General features: G+C 52.2%; 5 protein-coding genes and 1 pseudogene across 5 annotated transcripts; 5 read left to right on the forward strand and 1 right to left on the reverse strand.

Moving 5' to 3' along the window:
• Positions 1-4,340: 4,340 nt before the first annotated feature.
• SAPIO_CDS2873 (CDP-diacylglycerol--inositol 3-phosphatidyltransferase) lies at positions 4,341-5,533 on the forward strand (the record flags this gene model as incomplete). Its single annotated transcript, XM_016785788.1, has 3 exons — positions 4,341-4,542; positions 4,668-5,044; positions 5,141-5,533. The coding sequence occupies 3 exons, from the start codon at positions 4,341-4,343 to the stop codon at positions 5,531-5,533; spliced, it is 972 nt and encodes a 323-aa protein (XP_016644570.1).
• A 1,869-nt stretch (positions 5,534-7,402) lies between these two features.
• SAPIO_CDS2874 (uncharacterized protein) lies at positions 7,403-8,589 on the forward strand (the record flags this gene model as incomplete). The annotated part of the gene is made up of 4 exons (XM_016785789.1): positions 7,403-7,448; positions 7,513-7,775; positions 7,858-8,482; positions 8,567-8,589. 4 exons carry the CDS (start codon positions 7,403-7,405, stop codon positions 8,587-8,589), a joined length of 957 nt encoding a protein of 318 aa, XP_016644571.1.
• A 1,729-nt stretch (positions 8,590-10,318) lies between these two features.
• On the forward strand, positions 10,319-12,370 carry SAPIO_CDS2875 (annotated as a pseudogene; the record flags this gene model as incomplete).
• Positions 12,371-13,180: 810 nt separating this feature from the next.
• On the reverse strand, positions 13,181-16,152 carry SAPIO_CDS2876 (uncharacterized protein; the record flags this gene model as incomplete). Its single annotated transcript, XM_016785790.1, has 7 exons — positions 13,181-13,623; positions 13,688-14,253; positions 14,337-15,005; positions 15,086-15,639; positions 15,711-15,874; positions 15,943-15,970; positions 16,033-16,152. The coding sequence occupies 7 exons, from the start codon at positions 16,150-16,152 to the stop codon at positions 13,181-13,183; spliced, it is 2,544 nt and encodes an 847-aa protein (XP_016644572.1).
• Positions 16,153-18,804: 2,652 nt separating this feature from the next.
• On the forward strand, positions 18,805-20,014 carry SAPIO_CDS2877 (Ceramide very long chain fatty acid hydroxylase SCS7; the record flags this gene model as incomplete). The annotated part of the gene is made up of 2 exons (XM_016785791.1): positions 18,805-19,559; positions 19,624-20,014. The coding sequence occupies 2 exons, from the start codon at positions 18,805-18,807 to the stop codon at positions 20,012-20,014; spliced, it is 1,146 nt and encodes a 381-aa protein (XP_016644573.1).
• A 993-nt stretch (positions 20,015-21,007) lies between these two features.
• SAPIO_CDS2878 (Uncharacterized protein) lies at positions 21,008-22,982 on the forward strand (the record flags this gene model as incomplete). Its single annotated transcript, XM_016785792.1, has 4 exons — positions 21,008-21,705; positions 21,801-22,109; positions 22,173-22,637; positions 22,724-22,982. The coding sequence occupies 4 exons, from the start codon at positions 21,008-21,010 to the stop codon at positions 22,980-22,982; spliced, it is 1,731 nt and encodes a 576-aa protein (XP_016644574.1).
• Positions 22,983-24,602: the final 1,620 nt, after the last annotated feature.

Consider the following 24,602-nt stretch of genomic DNA (forward strand, 5'->3'; position numbering starts at 1 on the left):
CGTTGTACCTCAAGACGCTTGCCCACGAAGCGTGAAAATCATTGAATTCTCCGCCCCTCGTTGGAGGGGGCGGGGTTTTGGTCCAGTTCACACTCCACTATGAAGTACTACCGGTACTCGTCCTTCACATGGACATGGAGTACATTGGGGCGTTCAAAGGAATTGCTTGAAAAGGTCACCATTCGATGGCTCAATCATCAGTGGATGTTGTCTCGTCTCCCAACCAGGTTATTTCAAAGGGTGCGGGGCATGAGTATTGGTACCTCATCCATCGTAGCACAATTCACCCCTTTGCGAGTACATCAACTTTCGCCGCGGTCTAGGCAAGGCCGAGTCCCAGACCGACCCAGACCCAGACCCAGTTCCAGCCTCTGCATGGGATGTGCAGGCGCGGAGCATCAATCATTGACATGCCCGGGGTCCCTTGGGCGCAATTGTGGGTAAGCCTTGCTCGCCACACGCACTACTTCGTACTACGCTATTACGGCTGGAACGGATGGTGGGGATCAGGAGAGAATGGGCTTAGTGTGACGGATAGGATAATAGATCTTAACCAAACCCAGCGATCTTCGAAGCGAGCTGTGTGGAGGAAAGACTAGCAATGGAGAAAAAGAGAGAGACACTCGGGGTCTAAGACACAGTGTCGCACAGGGTGTGTGGCCGCCCGTTCTTCTCCTTGACTGGCCTGGCGAGATACTCAAGTGCGTATAGCTTAAGCCCCGGTCGACATTAGCGGCGACCATGAGACAGAGTGGCGGATGGGTAGTTACAGGTAGGTGCAGCCAAATTGGAGGAGCTGATTGATGATTGATGGGGTTTGGCTCGGGAGGGGGGTTGGAAGAGTTGAAGTTCGCTCCCAAGGGATTGGACATTTCCTCGCCCATGTGCATAGCAGAGCAGAGTGATAGGTGGCTCCTTCATAAGACATTGATCATCAATTCAATCCGGGACTGGGTTTGCCGACGGAGGATTCTACAATATGCGGTAGCATACTGGTAAGTTTCCATTGATCGACTGCGTAACAAGCAGAGCTGACCTGCAAAGTAGTAGTGTATTCAATACTAGTTTGCCTCCATTGTCTCCATCCCAAGCCTCAGCTATCCATCCCCAGTCCAGCCGCTCCTAGTTTAAAACTCTCATGTGACACTTATCGAATAGACCAGATGCTGGATGTTAGAGATGGGGAAAAAGATGGGGACGCCTTGAGTTCCCTCGACCAATCAACTTGGTGGATTGCGTTGGACCCCTTCTCACGGACCAATGTCTGGACCACTTTGGTCTTGTGCCTTGCATTCCGTCTGGACCCCTCAGCGATACCTCATCTCATTTATTGAATGTCTCGACGCCAATTGACGACGCCACAATTCTCCGGACAGTACCTGTGTACCAAGTACGAAGTTACCAGGAGTTTCGCAGCAACAACAGCATATCTCAACTGACCCTTCCTCCCTCCATTGTTCAGAACAGAACTTCAGCGCAGGGGGCCGGGATCGACATGCCAAATTCGAGATATCCGCGCACAGTCCAGTTCCATCTTCGTCAAATCCATCCCATCTTTTCATCTACCGGAATCCCCGTCGTGATACTTGCAGGGGTATTCATTCTGTCGCGCTGCATCATCGAATGATTCCAGGGTTCAGGCCTCTTTTCCTTAGCCCCCTCCCCCCTCCCTCTCACTAATACGCGTAGAATTCGGTATTTTCGGTGTATATTGCCATTGGAGTTGTAGCTGTTGCTCCCCTAGGCCGAGTTTAAATATCAACCCTATGTCGGCTGGTCGAGAACACTTGAAGTAGGGCTCCACTCACTTCTCTCTAGTAGATGGCGAACTCTTACTCCACATTAATGAATCCGCGCAGGAGTATCCGCGATGTAGGGTCTTGGTTCTGGTCAGACTAGTTGAAGCATGACCGCAAATGCTCGATCGGTGACCATATTAGTGCACGCCCAAGTTTCACTGATGCCACCCTGAACTTTAAGTGGACGTTATTCTATCCATCCGGACCTTGCCGCGCTTTGTCGAATTGACCGAGTCTCGTCCACCCCTTGCCCGGTCCGGAGCCTTGAGTCAAGGGCGCTGTCCAGCACGCCTTGCATGCGTGGGCGGAGGGCGCGGGACAACATGACTAGGTTGGCCCACGAGCTTAATTGGGAGACTTGAGCAAGTTCGCAACGCGGCGACATCCGCCCCCCTGCTCTTTATCAGCTGTTTGTTGTACCTGGCCTTCATCGCCATACTTCATAGCTTGACTTGCTTTTTTTTCCTTTTTTTTTTTTTTTTTTTTTTTTTTTTTTTTTCTCATACATGAATACGGGCGATCAAATCGACCGAAGATCTCAACAGTGACCCGGTCGTGTAGAAACCGCCCCTTTCTCACTTCGTCTGATATTAAATGATCTGAAGTTGGAATCCAGCCCCAGTTGGTCTACGCTGCAAGTTCTTCCCTTCTAGAGCGTGTAAAGAAAGCAGGTCTGCCCCAGAGTTGGGAGGAGTTTTACTAGGATCGAGATTGATGGTCTTGGTCCTGCGGTGATGGCTTGCTCTACAAAGGGTAATGATTTGCGGTTCGACGGCCAGTTCGAACATGACACTGGACTGTAATGATTGGGTTGAGGATTATGTCGTGTCAATCTGCAAAATGCATTGCGTCCTGCGTTCGAATGCCCTTTCTTTGAAGTTACTGCATCCTCGAGCGGATGAGTGGCCCCCCGACAGGTGCGGATGCATCTGCATCAAGTAGAACCTTGCAAATTTCTTCCTTTTTTCACGGCAACAGCCTTTTCAGGACTTGCAGGGGTGGGCTCCAAACCATTATCAACTCCTTCGTACATCGACGGATTGATCGTAGGGCGAAGCGACGCCGTCGCAGCCCTGTCCACCCAGACCGTTGGGTCTCGACGTGGGTTGCTGTTATTAATATTTGACATGGGCGTCCCAAGGTCTTACATCACCGATTCAATTAATATACGCGTCCGCCCCATTTCCAATGGAGCCCTGTCGCCAGCCCTCATTAATGGAACCTTTGACGACGCGACTCTGCAAATTTGAAGATCACTAATGTAATCGTAACCGCCGCTAAGATCTAAGAAGCAGCCTGGTAGTTGTACACTAAATACTTTAGTCAACAACAGTCAAGTTCATCGCTCTTCTGTGCGATTCTCTATCGACTTGGTATCGCATCGCATGCTTATCTTGCGCAAGGGATAAGGGTTTCTCGACTTTGTAGACTGTGCTAAGCAAGGAAAGTGCTTCAGCGGGATCGAAAATGATCCGTACTTCGTATTTAGGCAATCCGATAATAGGCGAGACGACCAGAGACCATCCGATTTCAACTTCGCCCGTCGAGCAGCATGCCCGATCAGACTGACGAGCTGTCAAAGCTGATATACGCCGCTGCTGCTTCTATTCAGAGAGTCGTATCAAGACGCGACCGTTGTGCCCATTGAGTGCCTACATGTGACTTCCCATCCTTCGAGCAAGATAACGATGCCAGTCGTTCTATAGCCGAGCAACAGTTTTCGGGTTGAAAATGGATTTTGGGATTTTCATGAAATAAGAAATATCCACGATTATTTTTGCCATTCATCGCTTTGAAGAAGAAAAAGAGAAAAAAAATATCAGAATCCTCGTCTCGCCCATGGTAGCTTATGGTGCTCCTCATCTTAGACAAGAATTGGGTCCGTCCTTGGTTCTGGAGCTCCAAATCAATTGGTGCTACGTAACAGATACTTATCACGCAGTCCACTTACTTCTATTCCGCTAAGTACTAGGTACCTCCTTTCCCAAGAGACCAATCACCAATCTTGACAGCCTCCTCCTTACCAAAAACCTTCCTGACCTGTCTTCTGCAACCTTCTGCTCATCTCAAGTCATCAAATCAATGTGAACTCTCCTTTCCCGCTTTTCCTTGACTAGTCTTCCGTGGTTTCCGTTTTCTTGTCCACTTCTCGACGCTCCTTACACCCACTTGTCCTTATCTACTAAATCACACTTTCTCCGCAGAAGTCTTCTTTTTTATCTAATCCCTTTTTTCTCTCCCCACTGCGAAACGACTAGCTGGGCAGGCAGCGTCTCCTCAGCGAGCTCCGTCGATATCACTACCCCATCCTCGACGTCGATCATATCTGCCCACGATACGACAACACCCTTTACGACTGGCCCTTAATACTCGAAGACCTCACCGGAGTGTTGATATCCGAAGCAAGAAAGCTGATTTGCTAGTATCGAGTTTGGCATCTTTCGTTCTTCACAGACCATTCGCACACGCCCCTTTTCGCCCATACCTGGCGACGACCAAGCATTTCTCTCTCAACGTTCAACACTCATCAACCCGCCCTCAATGTCGGTACGCCAGACAAGGAGCAAGGCCGCTAAGGCCGCTCAAACAGGTTCAGCTGTGCCCGGCGTCGAAATCAACGATCCCGTATCTGCGACGCCCAACGGCTCTGCCATGAACGGCAACGGATCTGCCCACCGCGGACCGGCACGCTCGGAAGACGCGGAGAAGGAGAACATTTTCCTTTTCTGGCCCAATATCATCGGTATGCATTGCCAGGGAGCCAGAAATATGGTTTTATGTGGTTTCGGACCACTTTTCGTGCGAGGGCGCAACTTTTTATTTGTATTTGATGTTTTTGCTGACGTTGCCGTGGCGCGTTGAATTTAGGCTACTCGCGAATCGTCCTCGCCGTCGCATCTCTCTACTACATGCCACTCCATCCGCGCACATGCTGCATCCTCTACTCGATATCGTGCCTCCTCGATGCCCTCGATGGCTACGCCGCTCGATGGTTCGAACAGTCGACCCGATTCGGCGCCGTCTTGGACATGGTCACGGACCGATGCACCACAGCCTGCCTCCTCGTCTTCCTTTCCTCTGCTTTCCCTCGATGGGCTATTCTCTTCCAGGGCCTTATCTCTCTTGATCTCGCTAGCCACTACATGCATATGTATGCCAGTCTTGTTGTTGGTGGCTCTAACAACAGCCACAAGAACATTGACAAGTCCCAGAGCAAGATCTTGAACTTGTACTACACGAACAGGGTGAGTGTTACATTAGTTTATTGCAATTCTACTTGCCTTTTTTTCTTCGTTGTCCAACCAGCCCCCCATTCGTTATGCTAATTTATCCTACGCCAGACTGTCTTGTTCGTCTTCTGCACCTTCAACGAGCTCTTTTTCATTGCGCTTTACCTCCTCTCTTTCTCATCGCCCCTCCTTTCGCCTTCCCTCCTCAAGTCCGTCGGCGATGATAAGGTGGCAGCCGACATCCATGCCGGCGCCCAGGTCAACTCGTCTCTTCTTAACCAGATCTTCCCCGACCCTTACAGCGCCGCGGCTCTCGAGTTTGCGCGAGCCAACAAGATGGATTCCACCGTCCCGTGGATCATCGCCGGTATCAGCTTCCCCATCATGGCCGCGAAGCAGATCATCAACGTCATTCAGCTCGTCAAGGCGAGTAAGTGGTTGGCTGAGGTTGACGTCCAGCAGAGGAAACTGCAGGGTCTGCCCAGGAAGAAGAAGACTGCCTAAGCGTCTGTGGCTATGGTGCCACTTTGCGACCGTGTAACCTTTCGGATCGAGCTCACGGAAAAAAAAGAAGTGGTTCGCTCTCGGGGGCGAAAGGGACGCAGAGTTAGTGGGCAGCTGAGGTGGTGGGGGACTGGGACCCTTGCACTTGCACTTGCACTTGCACTTGCACACGACAACTTGCCCGGATCTGGGCACAGTCGCTGCCCAAAATGGTGAAAGTTCTGAGGGAGGGAATATGTGAGGCACAGAGAGGAGACACCTGTCCTCCCTATGATTGAGGACAGGCATCATTCATTGGATGGGCTCCCGAACAGGTCGTTCCAGTGCCGCCAAACCAAAGTGGTTTGGCACCATTATGAGGCCACAGATGGCTCGAGATGACACTTCATCTTCCAAGGGATATCACAATTTGTGGCACCGATTTTACAGGCGCCATTGTTAGGGGTGGCGCATTATCTCATAGACTCTTCTTGTGTTCATGGGAGTAACTTTTTTTATCTCTTTTTTAATGTTTCTTTTCTCTCCTGTTTCCACTCTCTTCATAAGCTCCCAAGTCCGAATTTTTTTGAGCGTGCAGCACAAATCTGTTCACGTCTTCTTATTTCCGATAATACCACCAACATCTTTCTCTTTACTTGTTCTTTCCTCCTCTTTTTACACCATTTTCCCCTTTTCCTTTTTTTCCTCTTTCTCTTTTCTCGTTCTTCATTTTCCAGCCCTGCTGCGTGTACATTGTTTATATTGTCTTCTATCTTTTTTTTTTTTTTTTAAACCGAATTAGACATTTATCGGGCTCCGAACCGAAGAAATTACTCCGGGCCTCCGCGAGGGAAGGATGGGAATCTCGGGGGGCTTCCCTTTCTTGGGATTTATTGGCCCTCTTTTATGGAAAACTCGTTGATGAGATCATGGGGGGCTGTTCTTGGGAAGGGATTGGGCTCGAGGACACTTCACTGTATATATTGAATACAATTCCAAGGGCATCGATCATGATTCTGCTTCGATTTTGAGCTATTGTAAGTGTCTGATATCGCTGGAAGCCGAGGACGACAGAAGGCATCGTTAGCACCCAGAACCCAACTGAAGGAAGGCGCATCCCCCACTCCACCCGCCCTTGCTCTGTACCTTCCTCTCGATTCTAACCGCCCTCGTAGACTTATCCTTTATATATGAGGGTACGGAAGGAGTTTCCAACCGAGCAGCTCAAGTAGTGGTGACACTACAACCAGTGGCCAGGTGGTCGTTTGGAGCGCTCAGAAGGTTAGAAAATTGCAATTTTCGTAGCTCGTGGGAGGCAACCAGGATTCGATCCTCGGAGCAACCCGCGAGCGAGCTTTTTCCTTTTTTATCTTCCCCTTCGCTCGGGGCCTTTCATCTTTCCAGTTTTTTGTATCTTTTGAATTTTAAGGCTTCTCCTATATCTGGGTACGAGAATTAGAGACGAGGCATGATATTCTCGAACGGGATACCATGGCCCGGATGTATCTTCCGGAATCTTAAGACAACCAAGGGAGAAATAAGGAGCAGAACGTGGCTAGTGAAATGTCAACGATTCTGGTAACTGCAAGGGATTCTGCCAACGGATCGGGGTAGTATGGCAATTGCTCAGGACAATCGTCACTAGACCTTGGCTCCTGCTTCGGAGCGACTCTTCAGTTTGGAGTGGAAGCTGGTTCCCGGATGCGATGGAGTCCCCTTGACTTTGTCGTTGTAAAGATGGCCGATCCATCACAAACTCCATCCGCCTACGAGGATTTAAACTTAGACGCTACCTAAATAGCATCCATCTCCAGCTTTGATACAAGCCCTCAAGCACCTTCCAGATTATTACTATATTCCTATCTCGATCCCCAAAAGCCCGGCGTGAAAATGACGGACACAATACCGTTCAGGGCCGAATCCAGCCGCCGCAAGGGTTAGAAACAACAAGCAATTCCGAGTTCTCTGCCAAGAAGGCCGTTACTAAAACCCAAGTCTAGACATCGACTTTCGGTTTTTTGTCATGCGCCGCAACGGCCCAAAGCAGAGATATCCGCTCCGTCTCATCAGTTTTCCGCTGCGAGACCACATTGGCAACCCCCTCATCGGCGAACAGAAGCTTCCGATCGCTGGATGTTCCCGGCACTCGCTGCCCAGCGCAAGCAATCTGATCTTCGACGGCCTCGACCGCCCCTTTCTGTATCGTGATGTGTATCTCGAGTTGGCGCGGCACGCTGGTGAGAACGGGTCAACTTGTTGCATGGTACGTGACCTACCAATCAATATTGGGTGCCGAGAGAGGGATCTCCGACTGACCCGACAAAATGACTGCCCCCTTTTTTAAGATGCCAGTCATCACGAGCTATTCGGCGACGTGCCAGGTCGCCGTTAATGGGATCGTAATACCTCCGAGAGAGTCATACTACATTCCACCAGACTGTGTCCTCACTTTCGGAAGTAATCTGGTGGAAAGGACTTTGCATTCCGGACTTAGCGTCCGAGTCCTTTGGCTCCCACCACCGCAGGTGCACCGCCTACTCCCCACGGGCTTCCTCTACGCCCCTCTGCCATTGCATCTGGGTGGCGATGCTCTATTCCACAGGCTCCTTCTGCCGGCGCGAGAAGATTCCATGGGCCCAATCTTTCGCACGATCGACGAAGTACAGGCGGTAGACCCAGATCCGCGCATGGTGCGAGCACTACGATACACTCGAGAGGAGATTGTTGACGTAGTGAGGGACTTGTTACCGGTGGGTCTGGAAGATGAGGACCAGAGCAGCTCATCGCCAGAACAAGAACAAGACGATGCACAGAGGTGTGAACACGAACATGGCAGAACACACGAGAACATGCGCGGTGAGGCAAGCGACGAGTCGGGCGGTAGCCGCATGGACCAATGGCTAGACTCGTTGTTGACCCAAGCCACTGGGCTGACGGATGATGATGATGCGGAGACTATACCGGAGATTTGTGAGTGGGTGAATTGTTGTGAGCATGACCCGTCTGGCCGCCGTAATCGGTGGTGACCTGGAAAACCGAGACTTGGACGGCCAGACCACATGCAGTCTACAGTTTAGATTTTCGTCTGCAGGCGAAGGACACGGAGAACCTCAGGTTCGGCGGGGGAGTCGGCGATGGTCGGAATGGGTGGAGTGGACGATTCTGGTTTTGGGGTAGTCAGTCAGTCTGTCTTAGTCTGTGTTTTTGTGAGCCCCGGCAGGATGCTGCTACAGTTGTATCCCATCATGGGGTCAACGAAGTAGTGTTGATGGGATGGATGGTTTGCATGGTCTTAATTAGCAAATATGGGCTCAATGCCCAAACGCAGCGATTGATGTTTGGTTTTGTTGAGCGTTGGGAGGCAGCAGAGAGTCCAGGTACTTTGTAGGTGTTAACAAGTATATGGCACTGTACACGCTCACTAGAAATAATAGTGATCCCCATCAGTGCATGAGGCAATCGGAAACTGTGTGGTTACATGATGCCATTGGCTTGGTGCCTCCCCCCCACGCGAATGATATTGATCTTGTCCTTCGGAACAGTAATAATCGTTCCGACCCTCCATGATGATCCTGCTCCGTCCTTTGTCGCTGGCAGGCTGGGAGGGACCAGCACAGTCCGGAGATGCCGTTTTCTCCCTCCCACTCTCCCTCCAACGCGAAGTACGTCACCGTCGCCGAGACTTCTCCGAACCGTCTCGTCCATTTCCAGCTTCGGGACGAGCCACGGGGGAGCTGCTTGGAGGATTCGATGATTAGATCAATACCGTTTGGAAATATGCCGCAGCCTAAAATGTTTAAGGGGAAAAAGACAGGAATCGGGTTTGCTCGTTGGATTCGTCTCCCTCCTTGGTTTTCATACCGTTATCAACAATCCGCAATACTTCGCACATTCTTCGGACCAGCATTTGATCGGAGTGACCCTTGATCCCTGATCCTTGATCCTTGGTGCTGAATCCCGGGCCTGTTGAACCAGCCCCTGTCCAAGTAAAGTATTTGATTCAAGCAGTGTAACTGTCCACTAAAACGACTTAATAGGCATCATCCTGGACCAGAGCAAACCCAAAGTACTTGTACGAAGACACTACACACTGCAGCGCCTCAGAGCCTGGACTGCGCAAAGCTCAGCTCCGCACATGCCGTGCCTGCGATCCGAACTGGGCAACTGTGATTGATCAAATCGTAAATGCACCCTCAGATCCTTCAATCCCCATCAAATGTCAAATGCCAATATCGCGTCCCCTGTCCTTGTTCATAAGAAAAAAAAAAAAAAACTGTTAAAAAAATGTTCTCCACGATTTGAAGGTGAAATATTCCACCATCCTGGCTCCCGAAACGTCATAATTTGCCAATGCTTTTGGCGCTGGTTTCTTCGCCATTGCCATTGCCGTTGCCATTCCCATTAGCGAGCAAATATCCCTTGCCAAGTAAAAGACCGGGAAACGAAACAGGCATAGTTGCGACTGTTTTGTACAAACCATTGAACGAATTTCTAGGCAAAATCCTCAACTCTTTTTTCCCTCCGTTTTTCCTTCTTGATTTTTTTCTTCTTCTTTCTGTTGCTCTCCTCCTTTCGCTCTCCGACCTCGCCGCCTCTCTAAGTGTGCGAATAAGCCGTCGACATCCGATGGAGGCCTCGACGGCGAGAAAGAGCGCGATTAACCTCTTTTCTCGCCTATCTTTTCCTCAGGCGGCGTCCTGATAACAAAAACACACACAACCTCTCCCAAGAGACTGCGGCCGCTCCCAAAAAGACTCGATTCGAAGAAGAGCGGAGCTGGTGTTCCTCCCGATTTCCGATATATCCATGACGAACCTCCCTTGGCAGACGCTATCGCGTCATGCCCGGTTACGTGCTCGAACACTTCCCATTCCTCACCACCATCTCCAACCTCAACCACTACCACTACAACTACAACTACAACCTGGACGCGCATATTCACCCAGTCCTTCTTCTCGCGTCGAGCGAGAGGCCCTAGAAACAACACATGCCCACGACCAACAGCAAACCTTCGAAATCGAAGCCGACCCTTACCCTCTCCTCCCCCCGAACCGTCCCCGCCCCATCCTCCGCGATGCCGCCACACGTCATCCCTCAACACACCAACCCATCTGCACAACGAGCCAGATGATGCCCAAGTCGGCCCTTCACCCTTCTCACCCACCCGACGCCGTCACTCGCCCCCGACGCAAGTTTCACAACTACTTCATCACCCATCTCCCCTCCTCGTCGATGCACCCGGACCAGCGATTGGCCGCGGGCCCGGGCCACAAGCTACCCCGCGACGCGTCGACACCGCACACGCCGAACTCGGGCCACTCCCCCGCCTCGATCCCCGGACGCGGCATGACGAGCCGCGACATGACCGTCGTGCGCATCCCGCTGCGCAGCGCCAAGCACCACTTTGGCAGGGCGACGTCGAGGGGCACGAGGCCTTATAATGAGGATTCAGACCAAGCTGGCACGATTGATATGCCGGCGTTTGCTAAGCGCGCTCCTATCAGCTTGGTGCGGAATCCGCAGAAGCAGGCGGAGGTTACGCCTGCGGATAGCTCATTTGGGGATCCTCAGATTTTCTACTTTGCTGTCTTTGATGGGCATGGGGGTAGTGAGTGTGCAGAGTTTTTGAGGGATGAGCTGCATGGGTACATTGAGGAGGCTTCTGCGGAACTCGGCCTGCGTAGCAGTCTAGGGAGGAAACACCGGCCAGGCGTTCCACCAAACGATGAGGAGAAGAAACAGAAGAAGGACACTACGGCGACGAACGAAGAAGTCAAGATGAAGACCGCCGCCGAAATCAGGGAAGAGATGGCCGGCCACGTCCCCACCAAGGACCGCCAAGGCGTCATCACCGAACCAGCCCACGCCGACGCCATCCACGGCTCCGACCCCGTCCCCGGCAGAGTCCGCGACTGGTCCTCAGCGCACCAACGCCTGATGGACCTAGTCAAAGAATACCGCGACACGATCGGCGGTTACTTCCGCCGCTTCCACCCCGAATACTTCAAACTCAACGACGCCGAAATGCCTGACATCACCGTCGAGTCCGTCCTCGAATACGCCTTCCTCCGCGCCGACCTCGACTTTATATCGGCGCAGGCCCGGAAACCCGACCCGGCTGACCTAACGGCCACCGACGCACCCTATAACAACGACGAGATCCTCGGTGCCCCCCACGCTACGCCCTCGGGCCAGCACATTGGCGGACGCATGCGCTTCAAGGGCGGGTCGACGGCCTCCGTTGCCCTCCTTTCGACGCCGACGCCCGCGCCATTTTGGCATCCGAGCGCACACGCGACGCTCATGGTCGCGCACGTAGGAGACACGCGCGCCATCCTCTGCGACACGAGCACAGGTCTCGCAGCCCCCGTGACGTCCGACCACCACCCCACAGCCCCCGCCGAAGCCCGCCGTCTCCGCCGCTACGCCCCCGCCGCGTCCATGGTAACAGGCGACTCCTTCGGCGAGCAACGCATCAGTGGCCTCGCCAACAGCCGAGCCTTCGGCGACATCGAAAGCAAGCGCATCGGCGTGTCCGCCGAGCCGGAAATCACCCGCCTCGACATGACGCCCGCGCAGTACTCCTTCCTCGTGCTCTGCTCCGACGGCGTCTCGGGAACCCTGAGCGACCAGGAGATCGTCGACATTGTCAAGGAGGCGAAGACGCCTGACCAAGGGGCCAGGGACGTCATTAACTTCGCTACGGAGATTTCGAAGGACGGGGATAATGCTACGTGTCTTGTCGTTAGGCTGGGCGGCTGGGAAAGGAGGTCGGAGGGGGGTTTGGGGAGTTTGGGGACGAAGGAGGTTAGGGATATGAGGAGAGCTGAGGCTTTGGATCCAAGGAGGTTGAGGTAGGGGGTTTGTGGCTCGTTGACGTTGGGACAACCACTTCTCCCTTGCTTCCCTTGTTTTTTTGCATTTTTGGGATCATCGTGGAAGGGAGGAAGCATGGTAATGAAAAACTCCTTTAATACTACACGGGGAGATTTCGAAGGAGGGCAGCTTTCGCTTTTATGTTCTCATGTTTCTTCTCATGGCCTCATATCTTTGGCATCATGGCGTTTGGGAGAGGAAGAGCACACAGCATTTACATCCATAAGCATTTTCCGAGCAGGAAGGAAATGAGAGGAGAGAAAAGAGGCAACACTATCATGAAGGAGGGTCTTTAATTTTGGTACTTGACATATTTCTTTCTTTCTTTCTTTTTTTTTTTTCGTTTCTTCATAAATACATGCGTGGTATTAGACGGTCACGGTATAGAGGCAAGGCGTATGAGGATTCGTTTCGTTCCCCCTTGTCCTTTTTTTTTTTCTTTTTTTCTTTTCTTTTTTTTTTCTTTTTTTTTTTTCGTTCTCGAGTCTCGGATTTCAAGTCGAGTGGTGTGAAAGCGATTGGGAGTCTTTAGACGCGTTGGGCACACGCTGAAATATACCGATCAGAGAGAGGTCATCGTGGAAGTTGTGTTCAAGATGTATATAAAACTACCTAGTATTTAAAACTACCGCGATGAACGAGAAAGTCAAACTCTCAGTCCTACCCTATCCCATCTCCACAAACCAACTTTTTTTTTGTATCCCCCGCCCGCCGCCATGGTCGCGAGATCCATCTTCTATAATCAAGTCCCCCGGGGCCATTCACCCCTTTCTCAATGTCCCCCCCCCCAACTCATTTCTCGGATATCAGTCGCGGATTTTGAGACTCAAGGACAAAGCGGATTTTTCTACCGATAGCCCGCACCGGGGTACCCTCCACCTCCTCCCTGGTAATGAGGCTGTGGAGGGTAAGGCGGCTGTTGTTGGCCGTATCCGGGACCTCCATATCCGTGAGGGGGGGGTGGTCCGTGACCGGGATACTGCCCCTGAGGTGGTGGAGGACCCTGATAGTAGCTGGGACCGGGAGGTGGCGGCCCTTGCTGGTACCCTCCCCCTCCTCCATACGGCTGCTGCGGGTAACCCTGCGGCGGCTGTCCCTGGTAGTATCCATGGTGTTGGGGGGGAGGAGCAGGTTGCTGGTAGCCGGAACCAGGCCTGCCATACCCAGACCCAGGCCGATCATGCTGCTGGTATCCGGATCCGGGCCTGTCGTGTTGTTGGTACCCAGATCCCGGTCTGTCATATTGTTGGTATCCAGACCCAGGCCTGTCATTCTGCTTATATCCAGACCCAGGCCTACCATGCTGCTGCTGCTGATATCCTGAGCCAGGCCGGCCTTGCCAGTACGTCTGCTGAGCAGGCGCCTGGTACCCCGAGCCCGACGAAGGACGAGGCGACGGCCGTGGGCTCTGGCTCTGGCCCGCGTACTGCGACGAATGGCCTTCGCCGGCATACCCATAACTCTGCCGCGAAGGAGGGAAGCCCGGTGACAACATCGCGCCGCCTTCGGGCTCGGCATCCTCGCGGAAATCTCTCGTGCGGACCTGGCCCCATAAACCGCCGGCGACTTTACCGTGGCCGCAGTCACCGTAGCACGAATGGGCGCCGCCGCCCCGGCTTCGGGACTTGGTTTTGTCTCCGTGGAGGACGTGGTTCTTGCCGTTCTTTACAGATTCGGAGCTGAGGAGGTGGGGAAGCTCGTGGCGCTTAGGGTGCTCGTTGTACCATTTACGCACCGTGTTGTACATGTTGCGTTGGATCTCGATGCGCTCGTCACGGAGGGCCGGGTGGTGGAAGGCTTGGAGGATGTCATTGATGACTTCATTCACGGGGACGTTGGGATTCTCCCAAGCAAAGAGAATACGACTATAGTTTTCCCACGGTAGTAGTTAGTGGGAACGGTTTCCTCAAGATTCGAAACATCAGCCGCTGCGAAGGTATTAACTTACGGTACAGCGTATTGAAGAATAGTTACAGCGACCATTCCACCGCAAGAGTTTAGGATGTTAGTGAAATGATCCTTCGAGAGCATCGAGTGGGTCGGGTCGCTGCAGCGGGGGTTATTCCATGGCTCCAGCTGGGCTTTGGCGCTGGCGCCGATGACATTCTCGGAACCCTCCTTGAGGATCTTGGACCCTTGCTGGATGATGGGGCGAATGAAGGGGGCCAGGAGACCCAGGATAAATGCTGTAAGCGTCTCCGAGATGTGATCCAAGAGCTTCTCCAAACCAGGGATCTTGGAGATTGTGGTGTTAATTGCCTTGACAATCTTGTCGCGGAACTCGAGGATTGGGTAAATCTTTTGAGAGATCTTGACGGGATCAATATTGGGGCTTAGGCCGGGGACGATATTCACATTCTCACGGCTGCGCTGAGAGGAAGCGTAAAGGGCGTTCTCGCGCTCTTGCGCATCGGACGAGGCCTTCAGGTCCCTAGCCTGGGCCGCGAATCCTCCGCCAACACTCGGCAGGTTTGAGATGAGCGAGATAAAGTCCTCTCCTCCAGACGAGCCGCCAAAGGCTCGCGACGATGACGGCACTCCTCCTCCCGCCTCAGCGTTTTTTAAAGCGATGTCCACTTCGTCAACCTCGGATTCGGTGAAAGAATCAGATGCAGCGCTGTATTTTCCATGTTAGTGAGGACGAACTATCGTAAAGACTACGAGAGGAAGGGGGAGGGAGGGTTCTGAGGGGCTGACCCAATGACAGAGTGGAGGAAGTCAACACCTCCAAAAGTCCCTGTAACGAGAGGATACATTCTCTTTCCTCTGATTGAGATTTGAGTATCACGTCCGCAATGAGGGAAGACCTCGTGGTGGCCCATATCGATCAGAACAAGCTCGGAATAGTTGGTGTGGGCACCCCAGTCTTCGAGACAGTGGAGGGCCTGTCCGAGGCATCGCAGTGCTTCGCAGAGGTCCTCCTCCTTACCAGACTTAGAGCCCCCGCAGGTATAGAGACGCCCGTAGTGGACGGATCTCGAAATGCTGAAGCGAAGATACCCGGCGCTTGTAGCCCAATCCCCGTCTTCGTTGGCGATATAGTTTTTCATTCCAGTGCGCATGTCTATCTCAGTCTCGATGGGCCGCACAGGACCTCGGAGTCGCTTATCGAACTTCGTCGCATCGAAGCCTTCGGAGTAACCTAATGGGTTGTCGATATGTTCTTCCGCTCGGTAGACACCGAGTCGATCGGCCGTGACTTCGAATTCCTCGGTTGCGTATCCAAAACTCATGAACCCCAGCACCCAGACCTAGTCGTTTTCATGTTAGATTGCTGTTACCTGTTCTCTGGGCTGAGAGCTGGAAGTTGAGAAATACATACGAGGACGCGAATGGTCTCAGCGTTGACCGGACCCTTCAAACTTCCAACATCGATAGCCTGAGAGTAGTCTCGCAGCCAGTTTCCGAAATACGTTCGCTTGATCAGCATTGAAGTCCACTTCTTTCCTTTTATGAATGCTATTGTCGCAAGCATATCCTCGATGTCTAGGATGCTAAGTGTCAGTGCCCAACAGGTCCACGCGCAAAAGATATGTAACGACGGCAAGACTAACCTCCATGGCGCCAATTGTGTCCCTCAACCTACATGCGGAATGATTAGCTCCTACACCGGTATCGAGATATCCCAAACCGAGTCAACGTACCTGAGCAATCGATGGAATATTCCCAGCACCGAAGGCGGCCGCGGGCGAAGGTAACACAATCAGAATGATACACAGCACGAGGAGCCAAGCGCCCCCGTGGCCGAGGGTGAAAACGCCCATCTTATGTTGCGCGTCGTTGCGGAAGCGTGACAGCGATGGAGTTTTTGAAAGGGCAGGTTCTTTCGAAGCAGAGCTGGCACGAGGGGATTGGGAAGTAAGGCACGAGATTGTCGAGGCCGGGAGGGATTGAGTTCGGAAGTCGAGTGGGGAAGAGAAGGCGTAGGCGACAGCAAGAGGACTCGGAGGCCGCCGCCAGCGGTTCAAAATAGTTTATTATTGGAACTATCGGAGTGATTCAGGAGCATTAACAACAAGGGTATTGTGTGAAGGCATAAATGAGGTTCGCGACAACTGGATTTCTTCGGGCGTCTAGTTGCCTGCGCTCTGTTTGTCGCAAAAGGCTAAGTTGATGACGTGAGACGGAATAAGCTTGATCAGTCTTGTTGAGACGTCAGAAATCAATGGTTGGATGGGCTGGACTGAAGAGCACCTGCCCTACTTGTACTCCAAGCAGACACGCACAGAGAGAGAGGGAAGGAACAAAGGAGGGAGGGAGGCAGGCAAAGACAAACAGTGCGCTAGAGACGTAATGACGACGCGGGGTTGGCTGCCGCTGAGATTTTGACCTGCTCATGACTCCATTCAAATTGGCATGAGCCTTGCCCCTCCCCCTCCTTCCGCCAAGCTAAGCTCAAGCTTCAAGCCATGCCGAGTGCCGGATTGGTGACCACGCAATCCCGTGCAAGGGGACCGGAGGTTGAATTAAGCATTAAGCTCTGGGGGCGCACCACCATTTGCACCCTTTGTTGACTTTGGGCTCCTCGATGTTCCATATCTCGATTTTATCCCCTGTGTGGCCTGAGCAACTGTCTTGACCCAGCAGGGCATTTGGACAAAAAGCTGGAAGGATCGTGACATCAGGCGCCACAAGCTCGGGGAGGGATGGTTTGCCGGATGGAACATCGATCTACAAATAGGCTCAGCCGCAGGACCCCTGCTGTTCAATACAGCCCTACCAACAAAAGGAATGGGGTTTTGGCTGGGAAGTGACGAAATGAATAATAGCAGCAGGATGCTATTATTCGTCGCCTACGAAGTAGTGTTAGACCAGTATTCTCACCTCGAATATCTACACTGCACGAAGTGGCAATCCCATCCTGATGAGAATGAAGATATCCGGCAGCATCTTCGACCGGATTCTCGGGGTTGATGACGACGATGACGACCAAGTTAGTTAGCACCAACTGGAGCTTGTAGTGGTACTCGGTAATCACCGGCGTGTGCCAAGCATGGACTGAAGTGCGTTATGGCCTGTCTAACTCCACGGGCAAGATCGTGATTGCGAGAGGCGAGGATGCACCAAGATTCCAAGTACGAGGTAGAGTCGTCTTCCAGCTGCCGGCAGGTCATATTCGAATGAATTGGAGAGCCGCCCGCCACAACAAGACTCGGGCGGATTGTGAAGGGGGACCGGCGAGACTCGAACAGAGCTGGCGGTCGTCGAGTTTGTTTTATTCTGTTGCCTAATTCCAGTCCGCCAAGCCAGGAAGTTTCCTCGGAGATCCACATCTAAACTTCAAATGTCGGGATCCATCCCCGTCTCCGTGCTTCGTACAAAGTACATACTCTTTGTATGCGCAACCAGTAGATTATGTGTACCACATGTCCGAAGTAATGTACGAGGAAATTTCCACACGGTCAGATCTTGACCAGTCCGAATGTCATTACCGAAAGTACGAAGTACTGGGGTTAATTGATTGTTCTTTGTATCAATCTGGCTCCTGGTAACATGGTCTGGGTGTCTTCATGGCTAACCATGGTTTCGAGTGATTGGGTAACCGGTTCGATGTTCTTGGTATGAAGTACGGAGTATTGAGTTTATCAACAAACTGATCAAATCTTGATCGAGCAACGATTGCCAGCTCAGCGGATCGGATCAATCAATTGATCAATTGATCGATCAATCGCACTTGATCCCCTCTAGTCTCAAAGCTTTGGCTGGCTCTCTTCCTCCACTGGAGCTTTCGGCTGAAGTCGTTCCGACATGCGCCAGGACACGCCATAATTCACGTGCAGATGGCAGATGTAGCACCACCCATGTCTCCTTATTCGCGCCGTTGTTGTGGGACTTTGGGAGGGACTTTGGGACACAGTCCCAGTCTTGGTCTTTGGCCAACTTCCCCCCATCAGATTCAATGGGTCTTCCACCCCTGGTCCCAGTCCTGATTGATTTGATCGGTCAATTTAACCCCAGTAGCACTAGTGTCGTAGCGCCAGTAGCACGGGCATGTCTTATTGCAGAAGATTTGATTCACCGCGCGTTCCGTTCTCCCCGTGTTGGCTGATTTTTTTTGATCTCCTGTCGGGATCCGAATAGTTTAGTTTACTTGGAATGCTCTTCTCTCCTTACTTTTGAACGTCCGGCATCCAATCTCCTTCTCTTCCCCGCTGTGTCCCTGCCTCGGTCATGTTGTTTCTGGTTGTTGGAGTTTGAATTGTGCTCTGTTCATTCGCCAGTTCTTCTCGACTTTTGACCCCTGCTTGCCCGAGGCTTCCGACCTGGTCACCCCAGGAATTTGTTTTTTTGGCTATATTTTGAGGCTTCAAGCCTGCCGCTAAACCGCCCATCGGCCGACGCTTTGTCTTGTCGTTACCCGGTCTGGATAGTTTTACTCTCGTCTCCTAACCTAGTTGTCGTCGCTGTCACTCGTCATGTCTTCGAAGACTCTCCCTACCTTCACCCGCGCCGAGATCGAAGCGCATAGCACGGCCAAGTCTTGCTATGTCACGATCGGAAGAAAGGTCTACGATGTTACCGACTTCGCGGGGGACCATCCTGGCGGTGCCGATCTGATCTTCGAATACGGCGGGAAGGACATCGAGGACATCCTGAAAGACGAAGTCTCCCATACCCACACCGAGACGGCCTACGATATCCTAGACGACTGCCTCGTCGGCTTTGTGGCCACCGCAAAGGCCACCAACGGGAATGCCAACGGCTCGGCCAAAGCCTCCAATGGCAAGCCCGCCGAGAAGGTCGAACTAGACGAGCAGGGCAGGCCCGTTCACCCACGTACTGGCATGTCGTGCGAGGAAGACCTAGAAAAGGAGACGGATTACTCGAACGATTACAAGACGCACAAGTTCCTCGACCTCGGCCGGCCGCTCTTCGCCCAAATCTGGTTCGGCGGCTTCAGCAAGAGGTTTTACCTCGACCAAGTCCACCGCCCACGTCATTATAAGGGCGGCCAATCTGCCCCTCTCTTTGGAAACATCTTGGAGCCCTTCAGCAAGACTCCCTGGTGGGTTGTGCCTACTCTATGGGTGCCCATGGTAGTCTACGGAAGTTCCTTGGCCATCCAGGGCTTCTCTAATCCTCTGCACTTTGCGGCCTACTGGCTATTTGGATTCTCTCTCTGGTCCTTTATCGAGTACTGCCTGCACCGCTTCCTCTTCCACCTTGATGAGTATGTCCTGCTGGGCTCTGTCCGAACCGAGAAGCTCCAACGCCGTACTAACTTTCGGTTCCAGATACCTCCCCGATAACAGGGTTTTCATCACCCTCCACTTCCTCCTCCACGGCATTCACCACTACCTTCCCATGGACAAGTACCGTCTCGTCATGCCTCCCGCGCTCTTCGTTGTCCTCGCCACTCCCTTCTGGTTCCTCGCTCACGCCCTCTTCTCCTACTCGTGGCACGCCGCGACTGCTGTCTACTGCGGAGGTATCTTCGGCTACATCCTCTACGACATGACGCACTACTTCCTCCACCACCAGAACCTGCCACTGTGGTACAAGGAGCTGAAGAAGTACCATCTTGAGCACCATTTCCTCGACTACGAACTGGGCTTCGGCGTTACCACTAAGTTCTGGGACAACGTCTTCGGCACCGAACTCAAGTCCGACCGCAAGTCTGCGTGAGACCCAATTCCTCGATGTGATTTTTTTTTTTTTTAATATATATATACCCTTGCCCGGGATTTACGATCTGGGATTTGAGACCCATCTCTCCACTCCTCTATCTAAGCGGCCCAAAAATACTTTCCCACCAACTGTCGGATATTTTATTGAATAATAGCCGTCCGTGTGGGGTAACCATCTGGTCTTGAAGCTGGCGTATTGAGGCGGGTTGAATCTGTTTGAATCACATGTTCATGGGCCGGGAATCCGGGGTATGTTTCTCTTTTCAGCTTGATCTCTAATATAATGGACGATAATGAGGCACGTTTCGAGGTTCGCCATCGTTGGAGGAAGTGAGATGGCTTAGAAAAGAACTTGTGTCCGTGGGCAGCGCTAATCTTCTTGGAACGAGAATTAATATGATACCAATTTACGCCATCGACTGATGTTTTATGAAGGGATTGTCCATTTTATACCCAAACCCATATGCTGGAGCGAATGGCCTCTGCAAAGGATCATTGCTCAAGTCAAGTTGATTTCAAACGGGTTGCTTGATGTGCTTTTCACGTCCCACACATTGATGGAAGGAACAGTTTATCGTGCTATCAACCCATCAAATGTCTCAGACGCTTGCTTAAGCTTCCACTATCATATGCCTGGCGCCAGTGGAAATTTAGTGGCATTTTGATTCATCAATGCATGTGGGTCAATATTGAAGTGTCGCAGGTACGTATCAATAGTAAGTGTCGGTCATGTGACATTTCCCATCTGACATAAGATTCTATTATTAAGTTGCCCCTCTAAAGATATCCAACCTTGACTTTGACTCGACTTAAAATTCTCCATTCGACCAGGCTGATTGATGTTCGGGCGGCTTATCTATGAATTGCACGTCCAGTTGCCAACTCCCCTGAAACAACCGTCCTACTCATCAACTTCATCCTATAAAGCCGCAGAAGTTCTCTCCCCTCAAGAATTTATTTCAACTCCTGACACGCAATAGGCCCAATCACCATGGCTGCCTTGGACGTTGAGGCTCTGCTTGACGCCACTGCCAAAAACGCGGAGGACAAGAAGCCGAAGCCCTCCGAGGAAGAGGACCGCCCCAAGTCATCAAGATCCGACAGGTCTGACCGCCGAGGCCGCGATCGCGACGAATCCCATGAAAGGGATAGGGAATACTACGATCGGAAGCGACGCGAGCGCCGAGAGCGTAGTTCGACGCGCAGCCGTCGAGACTCGCCCACGGGAAGCACCTACAAGGAAGGGACCCCCCGCAGCGAAACCGGCAGCCACAAGAGCAGCAGGCGTAGGAGCCGAAGCCGCGACGACGACCACCGACGCTCGCGTCGCCACCGGGGAGGAGACGGAGACTATTATCGTCGAGGCGGTAGGTCGCGTTCCCGGTCCCGCTCGCCGGGCGGCCGGCATCATCGTAGGGGGGAGTACAGGGACCGCCGAGATCGAGACCGTTCGGACCGCTACTCGGGCGACCACCGCCACCGCGGCGGCCGGGATGATGATCGTCGTGATGTTCGAAAGCGTGAGGCCACACCTCAACTTAATGAAGATGAGCGAGATCGCCGCACTGTCTTTGTCCAGCAGCTTGCAGCCCGCCTGCGTACCCGCGAATTGAAGGAGTTTTTCGAAAAGGTTGGCGCCGTCACCGAGGCCCAGATTGTCAAGGACCGTATCAGTCAGCGATCCAAGGGGTAAGTTTGCTCGATTCCGGGATATCTCTCCCGTGTTTTATCCCCCCTTTTCCTCGCCATCATTTTTACTACTCTTTACTAACAATGTGATCTAGTGTGGGCTATGTCGAATTCAAGGATGAAGCGTCGGTTACCCAAGCCCTACAGCTCACCGGTCAGAAACTACTAGGTATTCCCATCATCGTTCAACTCACCGAAGCGGAGAAGAACCGCCAGGTGCGCAGCACGGAAGGCACTAATGGGCACCCCAACTCCATTCCCTTCCACCGCCTCTACGTTGGAAACATCCACTTCAATGTCACCGAACAGGACTTACAAGCTGTCTTTGAGCCCTTCGGTGAACTTGAATTTGTGCAACTCCAGAAGGATGAGCACGGTCGTAGCAGAGGCTATGGTTTTGTCCAGTAAGTACTACACTCGTACCCACCCATGAACTGAGTTCTCTTTTACTAACATGTGGTTAACAGGTTCCGTGATGCTACCCAGGCCAGAGAGGCCTTGGAGAAGATGAATGGATTTGACCTAGCCGGTCGAGCAATCCGTGTTGGTCTAGGAAACGATAAGTTTACCCCCGAGAGTACTGCCAATCTACTGCAGAGGTTTTCTGGCCAGAACTCGTCTTATCAAGGTTCCTCATTCTCCGGTGCTGGCGGTCGCAACCAGCAAAACTCCACCTTCGACCGAGCCGGTGGTAGAGACAACGACAAGGCAGGTGGTGCAAGTGCTCTTGATGATACCGATGTAGCTGGTGTCAACTTTAACAACTACAGCCGCGATGCATTGATGAGGAAACTTGCTAGAACAGATGAAGCTTCCACCGTTGCGGAGGAGCGTCAGATCCTGAAACCTAAGACGGAGGTTAAGCCCCTCCCTGTCAACGTTAACATGGCTAGTCGCTGTGTAGTGTTGCACAATATGTTTGATCCCGACGAGTAAGTAAACGATTCTTTCCACAAACAATACCCCTACCGCCCCTACTTCTTCACATATATAATGCTAACACGAAAAAACTTTATAGGGAGGAGGGTGACTCCTGGGTTAAAGAACTAGAGGACGACGTTCGACAGGAAGCCGAGAAGAAATACGGTCATGTTGTACACATTTCCGTCGACCCCAACTCCAAGGGAGATATTTATCTCAAGTTCGACAAGGTCCAGGGCGGCGAAAACGCTATCAAGGGCCTCAACGGCAGATATTTCGGTGGCAGGATGATCGACGCGTCGCCTGTTGTAGACGCCGTCTACAGCAGTTTGTTCTCACGCACCCGAGCCATCTGACGCTAATCTTCTTCGCCTTTCCACCCTCTTTTCTAGGAACCTATGATGGTTAGTTATATGCCCCGAACCGGCATCTCTTCGCCAGGAACGAACCTGAACTAACACTCAACGTAGGCATTCAACCCATACATTAACTTCGATGTCCAGACGCCCTTCGATGGAAATGTCCCCAGGCCAGGTTTCCCTAAGACTTAACCATGTTGCAGAACTTCCCCATCCCCTTGGCCAAACCTCGCATAGCTCAGTCAGGTCCGAGTTCGCACCACACTCATACCTCCACCGCCTCGCTCGCCATTTTCCCCCCCATTCCACCTTCGCGACGATTCCCAATATGGACCTTCGCTTCGGATTCCCCGGCGTTTCGTCATCTCGGCATTTCCTGCCGTCGCGTGGTAGCCGACGACTTTGGTATCCCCTTTTTTTCACGACATGCTGCTCAGTTCTGACTTCACAAGCAACGCTTGTTGCTAGCTGATCTTTTACCTTAGGACTTTTTTTGCCTGGGGCCCCGCGCACCACCTCCCGCGGGAGGTTCGTTAGCAGTGGATGCTATGTATATCCTTTACGCAGCCTGACGTTTCAGTTTAGATTCTTCTTCTGTTTTACTTTACTCAAGTCTCAAATACAGTCCTCGTAGCAATTTCTTTTTCGTTCGGTTCCTCGTCCGCAATTCCCGTGACTCGTTAAGTGTGTGCATGTCGCCGAAGTGATGCTCTCGCCGGCTCGAATAAAACTCCACGAATTAACATCGAAGGCGAAACAATACTCGATTACATCTCGTAAGTGGACCGAGACGTGGTTGGTTTCTAGAACTCAGCTATATCTCAATACACTGCCTTTCTCTCGCCTATTATCTTCCCGTTGTTGTGATACACATCCTACTCCTGTCAAGTGATGCCGATCTCCCCTTCATAGCTCTCCAGATCAGGGCTCTTCTCAATAGTGTTTGGTATTCTGGTTTTGCCTCCTCACATGCGTTCCTACAGGCTTTTACCAGGGAAGGTACGGCCGAGTCTCGTGTGTCCAAGAAACCATCATCATGGTTGTTCCAGCGGTTGTTCCAGTCGAGAGGGATAGGGGGAAGGAGGCTGCTACGACGACCTTCGACACGATCCCAGGCTTCGAGTGCTCCCGAAATTGAAGCTCCAGCTCACGGCCCGGATTCTTAGAGAAGGAGCAGCTGGCCCATTCATCCGCCAGCCATTCATTGATTGAAGCTCTAGTGAATCAGAACACTGGCCCTATTCAGGATTTCTATTTAAGATTTCTCTTCAACCTGCCCCTTCGTCACTTCCCTCAAGATAGAGCAGATCCCAGATCGCTCAGGCTCTCCAGTCTTCGATTTCTCAACTATAGAAGCTAGAGCTCTCTTCTCGTTCTTCTTCTTCCTTCAACATTCTTTGCCCTTGGTAGATTTTCTCATTTTTCTTCCATGAGCATACCACAGACACATCGTCCTTCTGCTACAAGCACGTTGCGTTTACCTGCGGACGCGTTCTTTTCTCACACTTTTCCCACAACATTATTCCCACTTCCCAGAGCACTGTCGAACTGTCAGGTAATGTTTCTGCCCTTCCCTCTGGCCTTTCCTCTCCAGTGTCTCTTCACGGGTATCTGGGC

This window comes from Scedosporium apiospermum (genome assembly GCF_000732125.1).
Source record: "Scedosporium apiospermum strain IHEM 14462 chromosome Unknown SEQ_SAPIO_0087, whole genome shotgun sequence".
Classification (NCBI taxonomy): domain Eukaryota; kingdom Fungi; phylum Ascomycota; class Sordariomycetes; order Microascales; family Microascaceae; genus Scedosporium; species Scedosporium apiospermum.